Here is a 13,052-nt window from a genome sequence, read left to right on the forward strand (position 1 = left end):
GGTATATGGAGCTTCACCAGAGGAATCAGGTGAGGTGTGTTTGGCTCTGGAGATCTGCTCCCTTCCTGCTTATGCTTGCTAGCTCACTCAGGTAAGCTGCCCAGGTGAGTAGGTTATGCCAGTGTTTGTGGTATCACTTGCCTTTTGACCCGGGAGCCCAGGAAGACCATTTAATCCATCTTTTCCTGGCAAACCCTAAAAAGAGAAAATTATCAGCCCTACATGCCCATTCTTTAAATCATTAACAGCAAGCTAAACATAAGCACACTGAAATCATCCCTCTTGCCACTGACCAAGTTTAAGAAAAAGATCAATTTCATTCATTTTCTTCTGACTTTTTAATTCCTGTGACTCAAATTATACAAAACCTCTTTCAAGGCATATATACATGTACCTGCTCGGCTTTTTTTCAGTATCACAATTATAGTGAACGACCACTGGATGTCAGTATCGTTACAGAGAAAAAACAATACAAAAGTTTTATGAAGACTGTGGAGTCCTGAACAACTTTAAAAATTGCATTTTTACTTATCATTTTCTGTACATCTCTATTATTTACCTATAAAGATTTTCTAAAGTCTGTCTCACCTTTTAAATATTAGTAATATCTTATACAACACATAGATTTTAAATTACACTACATATAGACATAATGATTCAGCAAGATAAGAATTAAAATTACTTCTAAAATGCATTTAAATGGTGAGAAAAAAAAAAAAAAAGTGTCCCTTTTCTGAGCATCAGTCAATCTCCAAACACTGCAGGCTGTAGCTGGCACTTCTTAATACTAAGTATTCCATAATTCACCTTTCTTGACATAAGAGCGAATAGAAATTGTGATGCTCTGCTAAAACTGAGATTGTTATTTCACTTCTTTGGCCTGATTCAGGGAACTCCAGGTCTGGAAGACGAATATTGTGCCAAATGCAAAATGACTTTTGAAAGTTATCATATAATGAGAATATCACAGTCCCAATGTGCAGCTGCATCTGGTAAGCTTCTTGATCACTAAAGGCATCAGGCTAATGCCTGCATTAAAGGAGACAGTGTTGGAGCCAGCACTTAAAACCTGCAGACAACCTGCAGGAAGGGAGCAAAGACTTTAGAAGTAAAATATGTGAAGTCACGGAGAGCATGGATGCAATGCAAACCATCCCTCCAAACTTACAGCTGGTCCTGGGGGTCCGGTTTTACCAGAAACGCCAACCTCTCCTGGCAGTCCCTGAAAAAAGAATCCAGCACACACACAAAATCAGTATTTCTGCCCTTTACAGCCACCTCACCGGAGGCTTCTGCTTTCAATTCAAATACAATTCTCCCTTCCACAGAAGTCAGGTCCCTGCCGTGGGGAATCCTGCAGACATTGACTTTTGTGCAGGTAGCGTCAAAGTGATTCCAGTGCTTGATGCAGAGACATTGTCCTGCAGGGCCAGCTGTGGCTTTTCATCATGAAAATACAAGAGAAAACACACATTGCCAGAGGGCCTGACTCAGTTCCCACTGAAATCCAATCACCTAAATTCTCCTGAACTGTTTTTTTTTTTTTTATTTCCTCTCCTTGATGTAAAACAAGCAACAAAAATAAACAAACAAACAAAGTTGTTTTCTTACTGGTGCTCCAGGTGGTCCAGGGTGTCCAGCAATGCCTGGGGGCCCTGGAGGTCCCTGTAAGAGAAGCAAAACCCATTTATTAATCTCCCTGATAGTGGCAAAAAGCCTCAGGCCTTTCCTCTGTGCAAATGCAGCCCATTCCAAACAGCATCAGCAATGAGCTTTATGTTTCATTAACTAGTGTCCAAAACCTGAAAGATGCCAAACTGAGCTCCCAGGGAACTGTGCTCATGAACAGAACAGGATCTGCTGCTTAAGGCACTAGTTACTGTTGTTACAAGATGAGCTCCATCCTGGACTCCAGTACAAGATATGGTGGGACCCCTCGTGGCATCCAGCCTAGTTTAATCTTGATTAATGTTTCAAAACAAATGATTTGCTACTGCAAAAAGAGTTCTGAAGTAACTAGTGAATGGAACAGACTTGTGGTGTTTCTGTTTGTTTGCTTCCTTGTTTCTGAATAAGAATCCAAGTGTATGGAAAACTATATATTGGATCAGGTGTTTTAAAATAAATACTCCACCGATTCAGTGCTCTATATTAACCTTTATGACAATAAAAGATTTTCACAAACTCATACTTCAATGCACACATGCAGCTGGAAATGTCCTAGAAGTCTTACTCACCTTCCTGAAACAATTCTCTTGGGAAAATTTCATCTCAATAGCTATCCAATTTTCATAGGGATTTATTTTTGTGTACAAGGTAAATTGTTAAAAGTGAGTTCCTAGCTGAGGACTTTCTTTCCATACTTGACAAATCTTAATAGGCTGCCTGAGATACAGAGGTTTTAGTTACCTTCAGCTTCTGCTGGATGACAAGATAGGATTTATCCTGTACTTACAAAGAAGCATGTGTTCATGGGGTTTTTCTATCAGGACCTATGCAATCAGTATAAGGATGAATACATGACAGAGTTGAAACTTTAACCTTGTCTGTTTCTTTCAGACTTTCTAACACCATGATTTAAGTCATTTTCAGTTTCCAGCACAGAGGGAGTTTTGATATTTGTACTTCAAAAACACATCCCAAAACAAACAAATAAACAACCAAACAAAAACATATACAACACTCTATGTAAAAAAAATAAAAGTGAGCAACCAATACAAGATAGAAAATGATTAGTTAGCTTCTTTTCTGCTAGACCTGTGTTACAATTCAGTATAAATATCAAAAATCACAGCTTTTGTGATTTTTTTATTACAAAGATATTACAAGTCATGGATCAATAAATGTTAAATGCAAAAAAAAAAAAATTTAGCTGGAGAGGATAAAATGGTGATAATGAAAAAGAACAAGGCAATTTTTGTGGCATAGTTTGACAGAGAAAGCACTGGATAAGCAGTCATTTTAGAATATGCTTGTAAAAATCAGCCAGAAGAGAGTACATCATCTCACCAATAGATGGTGCTAAGCAACCAAAAAAGGGACCTGAAGATGCACTTGGTTTATACACCACCCATAATCTGCTTTCACTGCAACTCAGTCCAGAATAGACATGGAATCATTCCACCAACAACATCAGTATTTGCAGAGTGTCTCAAGTGTGAGCACAGCTCAAAAATCTGCAGGAACAAATGCCTTGGGATGCCTGATGCTGATGACATAACTTCTGGGGAACCCTGTGCATGCCTCTGGGCACAGGAGTTCAAATGCCATTGCAGGAGAGGCCTGCATTTAAGGAGCTCTGGACCCACCAGAACACACCTGGATGAGCCCATCCATCATTTAAAAGAGACTTTGACATAAAAATAAATAAATAAATAACAGTCCAAATTAGCCCAGTACTAGAAAAAAATACCAGCAGAGGGCAACAGAACGGAGATCAGATGCCAGGCACCTCAAAGTCCTGCTTGGCCCTACTCTAACCCTACCAGGATGGTATTGTTGGGAGGCCTTGAATAAGGTATGGGCTCCAAGAAGTGGTTGTCATGAAGAATGTGTGCAGTGCTAGGAAAGATGTCAAGGGTAGCTTTAGAAATACAAAAACAAACTGATTCAGCAGCCAAGTAGATTGTACATAAGCAGAAAAAAAAATATAAAAGTGTGAAATTTACCCTTGCAGGCTTTCCTTGCCTGTTCTCTGGTTTCCTACCTATTAGCCTAATTTTGTTCTTTCTCTCTGCCATGACCTCATGACCTCCAAAGATTAAAACACATATTCCCCATAGCCCTACAACAGGGAGCTTCTACCAAGAGGTGTAAAATTTGTCTGACACCCAGACATTTCCAGAAACAGTCATGCTTTACCTAACAGTGCAGGTTATTTTAAAAATGGCTTATAAGCACAAAAAACATACTTCCCTATATTTAATAGTATCACTGTTGCCTTCTTCATGACCTATACGAATTATCAGCTCTTTCTGATTTTGGTGACAATGGCATCTAGTAAACCATCCATAAGGATTAATGAAACTGCCATACCACAGCAAACCTCAGCCAGGACTCAGCGTCAGCCTGGTCATCCCCCATGTAGGATACACACCCTAGACAGGATCTATCTTCTCCATAAGAAAAGTTTCGCTCACGTATCCATCAGCAAGCAGCCTAACTCCTGAAACATGTGGCTCCACATCCTCCTGGTCCAAACTCTTTCTCCTAGCAACTCTGGATATCCCTATTATCCAAAGAATTTCTGATTTTTCTCTTAAACTTTCCATATTCTGGAACACAGAAACTTCATTCAATCCTGAGTCTTGAAATCAAAACACACTGATCCTTACCCACGACTACTGCTAGTAATTCAGTGCCATTGCTCCCTTTGAAAGCAATCACCTGGGACATTACGCCTAAGACTGGGCTACCCAGTTAACTTCACCACATGGTGCACCAACAAAGTGAAACCCAAAAATGGATAGCTCTTCTGATAAAGACTCTCTGAGATGGATTTAGAAAGAACAATTCTATGCCTTGACTACCTGCATCCTGGGGAAGCATGCAGGATTCTGACAGCCTGATCCAGCTGACCATGTACACCAGTACATCCACTTCTGAGTACACTTCAGAGAAAGAACTATTCTCCCAAGTATTTAGAAAGGTCCAAACTAACTGACAGCATTTACTAGTGATAAAGAAGGAGAAAAAACAAACAAACAAACAAACAAAAAAAAACAGCAGCCAATATTGTTTAATACCAAAATCTCATACAATCTGTTTTCCTTGATTTCCTTTTGTCCTGAATCCAGATTAAAGCACCTTATTTTGCTGATCACCTTTTTCACTGAACATTTGATGAATTATACATATGAGAGTCCCTGACCCAAATCCGAAGGCTGGCCCTTTAAAATTCCAATCCAGAAGAAAAAAATAGATGGAGTTTTTGTTTTGTTTTGTTTTTGTTTTTGTTTTTTTGCTTTTGTTTTTCCTGGCTGGTAAAGATGCTGATGTGTGCTTCCTACACGCTGAAAAAAAAATGGAAGATAAAAACTTTGTTCTCTAAAACAGAAGTATACAATCTCAGTTTGGAAAACAAATGCAAAACATGGCACTTCTATGAAAATGTTTAGAAGAAGTTATTATCAAACTGCTATTTGGAAACAAAAATATTGCAAATGTTCTTTAAAATCCAAATATCCATGGGAAAGTGGATTGAGGTGTGTGTGTTAGGGTAGGGACAACTATACAGACATTGCGGTGTGGGATATTTTTCAGGCTTATGTTTTATCCAGCTCCATTCCTAAGACAATGTAATACACGGACAGTTCTCAGGAAAGAAATCTGACACGATACCGAAGGCACAGCTGTGCCTGTTCTCCAGGAACCACTAAAGGATGCTCTCTTCTTCCAGCACATACCCTGCTGAAAGACAGGCTGGGAAAGGCAGAGCTATTAAGATTTGGGTTCTGCACTCCCTAAGGAAACTTTGAAAAGGAACAAAAGCTTTTGTGTGTGACTACATCAGTAGGTTGTTTGCCCAAATCTATTTTCCAGGGAAAAAAAAAAAAAAAAAAAAAAAAAAAAAAAAGGATGGCTATGTTTTAAAGAAAGGTGAACAAATGTCATTCCAAGATGGAAACTGAAGTCTGAAGTCTGATGGCTTTTCCAGATATCTGTCTCTGTAGGCAAAGCTTGCACAACCCTATTTTCTTCATATTATTCCATGCCAATGCCTAGAGCCTCTAGCACTGTGAGAAACGCTTAGAAAAGCCCTAAATCCATGAAAAAGCAGACTGTGGTCTGGACCCTTTAGGCAGTGTGCTATCTTTATGAATGAGACAAACCTCCAGGACATCCAGGAGCATCCTGTCTCCTGCCATAATGATAGTGAAATGAATGACATGGTGCTGAGAGTCTTCCTCCTCCAGTGCTGGGGCTTGTCTCCAGTTCAGAACAAATTATTCCCTTCACCTCTCGGGAAGTCCTCACAGACCTGACCTGTTGGCTCCATGATGACTCCCCTTTATTTCCCTTTCCTTCCCATCAGAGTTGTCTGTTGCAGCAAATTGTGTGGAGCAGTCCATGTGCCTCACCATGTCCCCTGCTGCCCCAGATCTCTATTTCTCCTTTACTACATCTGAACAGTCTCTGGAATCTGCCTCTCACATCTGCTCATCTTTTTTCACCTCTGGCACGACCACATCCGACAACACAACTCCTGTGAGTTATCTTCATTAATGCTGCAGTAGAGTACTGTTTTGCTTTCTTTGCTTGAATCCTGCCTTACAAACCAAGAAAAGATAAGAGGATATAGGAAAAGGGTATTGCTGATGATGCTGAAAACCAAAAAGCCTGAGGAGCCAACAGATCTGAACATTTCCTATGATGTATCCTGTATAGTTGGTTTCAGCGATACTGTCATAATTTATAAATGAATGAGGTCTCCAGTTGTTTCACCAGGTGGCATTATAATTGGAATACCAACATTATTTTAAAAAATAAATGTATTGAACACAGATTCCCTGAACTGTTTTTCCAGCTCTGTAAGGGTACTGAATAAAGTTGACTTTGTACATGGCAGTCTCTGCAGGAGAATTTCTTGCTTTCAGTGCAAAGCAGTATTTGTTTAATTTCATCACTTAGTGTAAGATATGAACATGATCTCTTTTGTCCACAGATTAAGATTTATTTCCTATTTGTTTGCTTTCAGTTGTTTTACCGAGTCAGTACAGCAAATGAGAGAATAAAAAAATCTTCCTTATGGTCTCTTGTTTCAGTACTATTAGTGGTCTACAGTCTGGTATTTTTTTTTTTCCTTTGTTTTGTTAAAGGTATAGATCTTATTAAAGATAGCTCTGAGCAGTATCTTCCAATTTCAAGCAGCACTGGCATAGTTTAATTCAATCTGAGCTTTGCAGCTGGGGCCTGTATATTTTTCTTACATTTCGCAGTGTTAACTTGCATCACAAAAAGGACATTAAGGACACCACGCATTTCGAAGGATACCATTTATTTCCTCTGAGCTACTTAAGAAAAGCTGGGCTTGATCTCACACCCTACAAACGAGTCTATACTAATTAAATCACTTCCAGCCACAGCCATAAAAGGTACAGCTTGTACTGGTCTCCCTTACAGGTCTTAGTTCTATCACCAGGTTATTTACCATAAAGCAAACCTCAATAATGGCCCAGACATATCACAAGCATAAGTTATGGAACTTTAACTTAAATTTCAGATAGTTTTGAATCATTTTGCCTTCCCACTGGTGGACAGCATGCACCTGCTCAGCTCAGGAAGCCTAGAGAGTGGCTCAGTGGAGAATTTGGAAGTAGCTGCTTCAGGAGAGTTGAATGGCTGCCTGGGCTCCACCACCAGTATTAACTGGACCTTAGTCAACTGTAACAGGAGCACAGACACATGCATCTCTGCCCTTAATTGCTAGTAACAAGAACTTGTTTATGGAGCTGAATCCCAGCCCTGGTAACACAGTGACTCAGCTCAGAGTCTGAGCCCTCAACGGGTACTGGGGCATCAAATTCCCCCTTTACCGAGCCAGCAAATGCAGCCCTTGCAGCTCACCTGGCGTACCATGCCTAACTGTGGATCTCCTGTCTCCTCAGAATACCCCTCATGCCTAGAAAAGCATTTGAAAAGGTGCCTCATCAACTGCCTTCAGCCCCTTCTCTGAACTCTTCCTCCCAACAACGCGGGACAGATGTGGTACATCAGGATCTCAGGCAACCATGCAGAAATGCACAGCCTCATTGTTTGCCGTGCTTGGTACTCATTCATCTGTTTCGACTGAAAGCACTTTGCAGAAATGCTCATTTTTCAGTCTGCATTTGAACAGCCTACTGCAATAGAAGCTTGGCCCATGATTAAGTTTCCTGCAAACAAAAATAGTACAAGTAAATAATAACAACAGAAACACATTACGAGCTCAGATGTCTGTGTCTCTGCTGCAGGAAAAACAGTAATATCCAGAGGGAAAATAAACCCCGATGTGTTTAATGCCCAGGGCTTAATGACATTGCAAGATGCAACATTTGTAAGGGTCACGAAAATAGGTGCTCCTTTTTGGGGGTGCTGACTGGATAACATGGAACAAGCAAGTACATGGACAGGCTCACCACCATGGCAGATTTAGAAGGAAAAAAATCAAAAGGACTTTTTGGATTAAAGTTTAGTTTGAGTTGGGGCATGTAAGGAGAAAGGCAAAACTGTGGCTACCCTGTTGTCACAAGACATCCCCAGGCTGGCTAAGAAATTGCCTTCTCACTGCTTCATCAGATGTGCCACTTAATTAACTCTGAAATATGAAGATGCCCAATCAAGGGTCCTCTACAGCCAGACAGACATCATCTCTGCTGCGGGTTGTCACTGGATCTGCTGACCCAGTGGGTTCTGCAGAACGGGGTAAGAATCTACTGGCATCCTATTGTGGCCTTTTCTATGCGTTTCAGTAACAACACGGCTTCTTCATCCCTATCTCCATTCCTTTCTTCTGCCCACACAGCTGTCCATGGAGGCAGACAGGTCAGAAGACAAAACTATGTTTAAATTTAAAATAGCAGAGGAAGGGAGGTTATTTTAGTGTCCTAAACTAATTAATGTATGAGCAAATCAAATCTGTTGGTCCTCAACACCATGAAGATGGTATGGGAACAGGTGGCCCAGGCTTCCATAAATCATTTGGAAGAATCTCACGGTAACTACAGCCTAAGGAAACCACTTCTCTTCTTGGGTATTTTGGGGGAATAGAGTGATTAAGGTAAAATGGAGAGAAAAAAAAAAAAAAAGAAAAAAAAAAGAAAAAAAAGAGAGAGAGAGAAATGCTGATAAAGTGCTTAGAAACCTAATGTCAGAAAAACTGCTGCTAAGCTGAAAAGTAGTTTTGTCACAAGTCGAACGTAAGCACTTTCTCCAAACAGAAATATGGAAATCTGCAGTAATATACTGGGGACAGCGTGTCACTGCAGGAATAGGAACGATGTTTTTCCATCCTCACAGTTAGCTTGGAGGAAGAGTCAATTTAAGTATCCCTCAATGGGGCTAGCACTATATGCAGCTTTAATTAACATAAAATTTGAAAACTTTATTTAGCCTGTGCTGAAAGGAAAACTACTTATTGCTATGTCAGCAGTTCTCGCAGATATGTTTATGAAATTGCTAACATATGCATATATATTTTTTGTAAAGTTACAGAGAACTTGAGCTGAGCAAGTATGACATTGTTTGGATGGATAGTTAGATATATCAGAATTAATGCATGGAGACAAATCTTCCCCAAAAGCAAGGAAAATCCTCTCCCGGTGGCTACACACATAGTTCAGAAGGCGTGGGGGGACCTTTTAATATTATCTGGGGGAAAAAAAAAATACTAAAATTAAATCCATTGGAAATAATGCCTTCATTCTTCTTGAAGGCTGCTGTTGAAGTATTTACAAACCAAATAATGTACCAAATGAAAAAGTCTTAAAAATATGTAGATCAATATCGGGTGGTGTGGCAGGGCAAAGTTCCCAGCTGAACACAAGGGTCCTCACCCGCACAGGATCTGAAAACCCTGGATTGCATCGCTGACGGCCTCTGCAGACATGGGAACAGCTCACTGCTAAATGTCTGCTGCAGAATCCATTTCTAGATCATGTTTCCTGGTTACAAGGGCATAGCTTGCCAGAGGAAATAAACGAAAAATCAGCATCTGCTGTTGAGCTGTGTGCTGTTCGTTGCAACACATCACCAACAGCTGTAGTAATGGAGGTTCTTCATTCATGCTCCAAACTTAACTGAGTGTTGTAACAAAATCCCGAAGTCAAAGACACTGTTTGTTAGCTTGAGAAGGGGAACAAATAAAATACTCAGTTTGCTCCTGAGTGATTAGCTTAAAGCGAGCTTGTATCCTTCCTGCCTGAGGACATTCCCAAAGATATTTTTCTCATTACGCAGAATGACCCTAAATAGTGACTTGGGTTGACTGAATTTGGCTACAAAGTTAGCAAGAAGCCAAGCCAGAGGCAAGTGCCAGGGTTATAACAGCACAGGGCAGCATGGGTTGTTTCAAGGTGGAGACAAACCCTCCTTGACAATACATGACACACATAGCACTGTTTTGTCCTTATGAAGTTACAGATGGTGCAAGTTTCATTATCTTGACAAAAGCTTAAAAAAAATAGAGATAAGGGGTCATGAACTTAAAACATTCTTCACATCATCCCTCATTGGGAGAATACACATAGTTTTAAGCCTCTGTCTGTACCTTCCCTAATAAGCCAGCTCATGACACCCTGTAACAAGTGGAAATGTGACCATCAAAGTAACAAAAAAACAACAAACCAAACCAAAACAAAAACTGATGTGCAAATAAAAACAAACAAACAAACAAACCAAAAAAATGGTGTGCAAAGAAGTGTGCTTTCTATAAAGCAAATACCTTTTAAACTGTTTTTTCCCTCAAGACTGCAGCACAGGAGATATATCTGCAACTGCCAATTCACACAGCCAATAATTAGCTCAGGCACTGTCCTAAATATTACAAAGCACATGTCATTGCTTTCCCTGTGGAATGATACCGCTGTATGCAAAAGCAATGGGAAAATCACAGACAAAACACCTCCTTCTGCCCTCGTACAAAGATGCTGAAAAACTGTGGAAGGTAAAAGTAATTGCTGCCAGACAGGCAGACTCTTCTCTCATTCACATCAGAGTAAATCTTAAAGGTGAAACACCTTCAAAGTTCTGAAGACAGTATAGATGAGAAGAGAATAAGCTCATTGAATGCTGCATTGTGGTTCCAAGGCACCTGGTGCCACAACATACATTTGCCCACATATTATGTGAAAATGAAGAAATTGCCACTTACCTGAGGGCCAATTAGACCATTGATTCCTGGGAATCCAGGTTCCCCCTTCTTACCCTATGTGTTCAACAGAAAAGCAAATATTAGACACCAAGGAAAAAAGATGCTACTGAGACTTTCCAAAAACTTTTACCGCAAAACTGGTAAGTCTCCATTACATGGGTATACAAAACATAAGAGCTAGAAATGAAGGCAGTACACACCATTTGGATGTGCAACTGCAGTGGTCTGTGTGGTTCTTGCCACCCAAGTATGTGCACCAAGAGGCAGAATGACATGCGATCCTAGCACAGGTCACATCTGGAAAATTAATGTCTCTCAAAGGCTGTAGGGAATTCAAATTCTCTTTCTTGTGAATTCAGATCTACCAAGCCTCACAGATGGGGTGTAACCATCACCCCCATAAATGAAGGTTTGTTTCTTGCATCTCTTGACCTCTAACACTCTGCAATCACACCTGGGTGTTGCCCAAAGGGGATCAGAGAAGGCACAATGCTGAGATACTGCTAAGAGAGGCACCAAGTGCAGACACACTAAGAGGCACTTTTTCTGCTACCAGTGTAGACTTTCACCCCTTCCCAACCAAGCCAAGCAGTGTCCCTTGTGCTCCCTGCACTACCTTACACATAAAGAAAATAATTAAGAACTCTGCTACTTGGAGGAATATAAAAGATTCACAATCCCTACGCCAGAAAACATGAATACATGAGGCATTTCTAACTGGAGTTGGCATTATCACCAAGGGACAGAGCTCAGTGACTCCTCTGCAAGCAAAAAAACTTCCTCCAGAGGAACAGCAGAGCTTCAGCACTGCAAGGGGAGGATAAGCCAGGACTTGGAGCACACCCTTGAGAAAAGTGCACCCATGTGGATGCTTCTTCACCTGTGTTCTCTATGGGGTTGATCTCAACTAGTTCACAGGGAAAATGTCCTACATGAGAAAAAAGAGGAAGAAAGGATGGAGAAAGGATGTTCAGGCAGAAATTTGGTTTGTTTCTTAACTCAGTAGCTTACTTGCTGTGTTACTTTGGGCAAGTCACATATTTTGTGACTCAGCTTTCTTGTGAAAATAATCTATCCTTCCCTGACATGTATAGATACTGAATCATTAGTAATTCTGAGAGTTTTCATAATGTGCTAGGAGGTTACAAGATAAATCATGTAAATACCAGGAAGTCAGAGAAATGATTTTTTTTCCTCATTTCTACTTCTCACCCAAACTGGTTTTCTTTTTAGAAGGATATTATAATTAAGCAAGTTTCGTGTGACTGATGATGTGATTTGTCATACAGATGTGTAAGTCAGATATGTAATTTTCCCTTTATTTTTCTTTACTGAAATATCCAGAAACAATTTCTATAATTCTTGTTGACTTAAATGAGTGAAACAGCTAACACAACACAAACAAAACAAGTTTTCATCACATTTTACAAAATCTTGACTGAGTTTTGTTAGCTGGGGTGTCAGAATCTGATCTTTTCCTTATTTTTTGATAATAAAAATATCAGCTCTCATGTACTGAAAAATATAAGAAAAATATTAAAAGAACAATTATGAGGTCCTTGGGTACCAGAAAGAGTTTGCAGTTATTGCCAGAACCCTGATACCAACGCGAATGTTCATAATGCTCTCAAGTACATGCACTATTCATGAGTGTTCTTTCTGCTTTTTCCAACATCCATCACTTCTTTCCTTGTCAAAGCCCATTTAAACTTGGAGGACTTCTGTCACCACACGAATCAACACATTTCCTAGTTGGAGACTCATGTTGCCAACTGACAGTGAGACCACACAAGACACCCTCTTAAAAAAACTCGTTTAAATAGATAAGAATATGAATAGAATATACGGGGTTGTGGTATGTTGGGCCAAACGTGGAGGATGAGCATGACTGCATACGAGAAGCATCTCACCTCCAGCTCTCTATCAACGTGGGAACCATGTGTTAAGATGTCTGGTTCCACAGCTACAACAGTGAGGGCAGCAGAAAACACAGTATTATTGTTTCCATCATGTCTCACCAACCTCATTGCTTACTGGGTGTTTTTACAACTCCCCTTACAATGTTTGTGCATCTCCTTCAGTTCCATTTAGAGACATTAAATCAGTGTGTTAGATGCAGACAAGGAACCTGATATATACCTGACATAAACATTTTGATAACCCTTTGAAAGAGCATAAAGGAATTAGCTTCCTGAGCAGTCAC

General features: G+C 40.1%; 1 protein-coding gene across 3 annotated transcripts in view; it reads right to left on the bottom strand.

Moving 5' to 3' along the window:
- Positions 1-13,052, bottom strand: part of COL22A1 (collagen type XXII alpha 1 chain) — a 222,545-nt gene that overhangs the window by 58,895 nt on the left and 150,598 nt on the right. For all 3 annotated transcript variants that reach the window (XM_068672709.1, XM_068672708.1, XM_068672711.1), the window contains 4 exons: positions 10,850-10,903; positions 1,612-1,665; positions 1,169-1,222; positions 138-195 (listed from right to left, as the gene is read on the bottom strand). In XM_068672709.1, the coding sequence (XP_068528810.1) occupies positions 138-195; positions 1,169-1,222; positions 1,612-1,665; positions 10,850-10,903 (220 nt within the window). The remainder of the gene's footprint in view (positions 1-137; positions 196-1,168; positions 1,223-1,611; positions 1,666-10,849; positions 10,904-13,052) is intronic.

The sequence above is a fragment of the Anas acuta genome, chromosome 2 (genome assembly GCF_963932015.1).
Source record: "Anas acuta chromosome 2, bAnaAcu1.1, whole genome shotgun sequence".
Taxonomy (NCBI): Eukaryota; Metazoa; Chordata; class Aves; order Anseriformes; family Anatidae; genus Anas; species Anas acuta.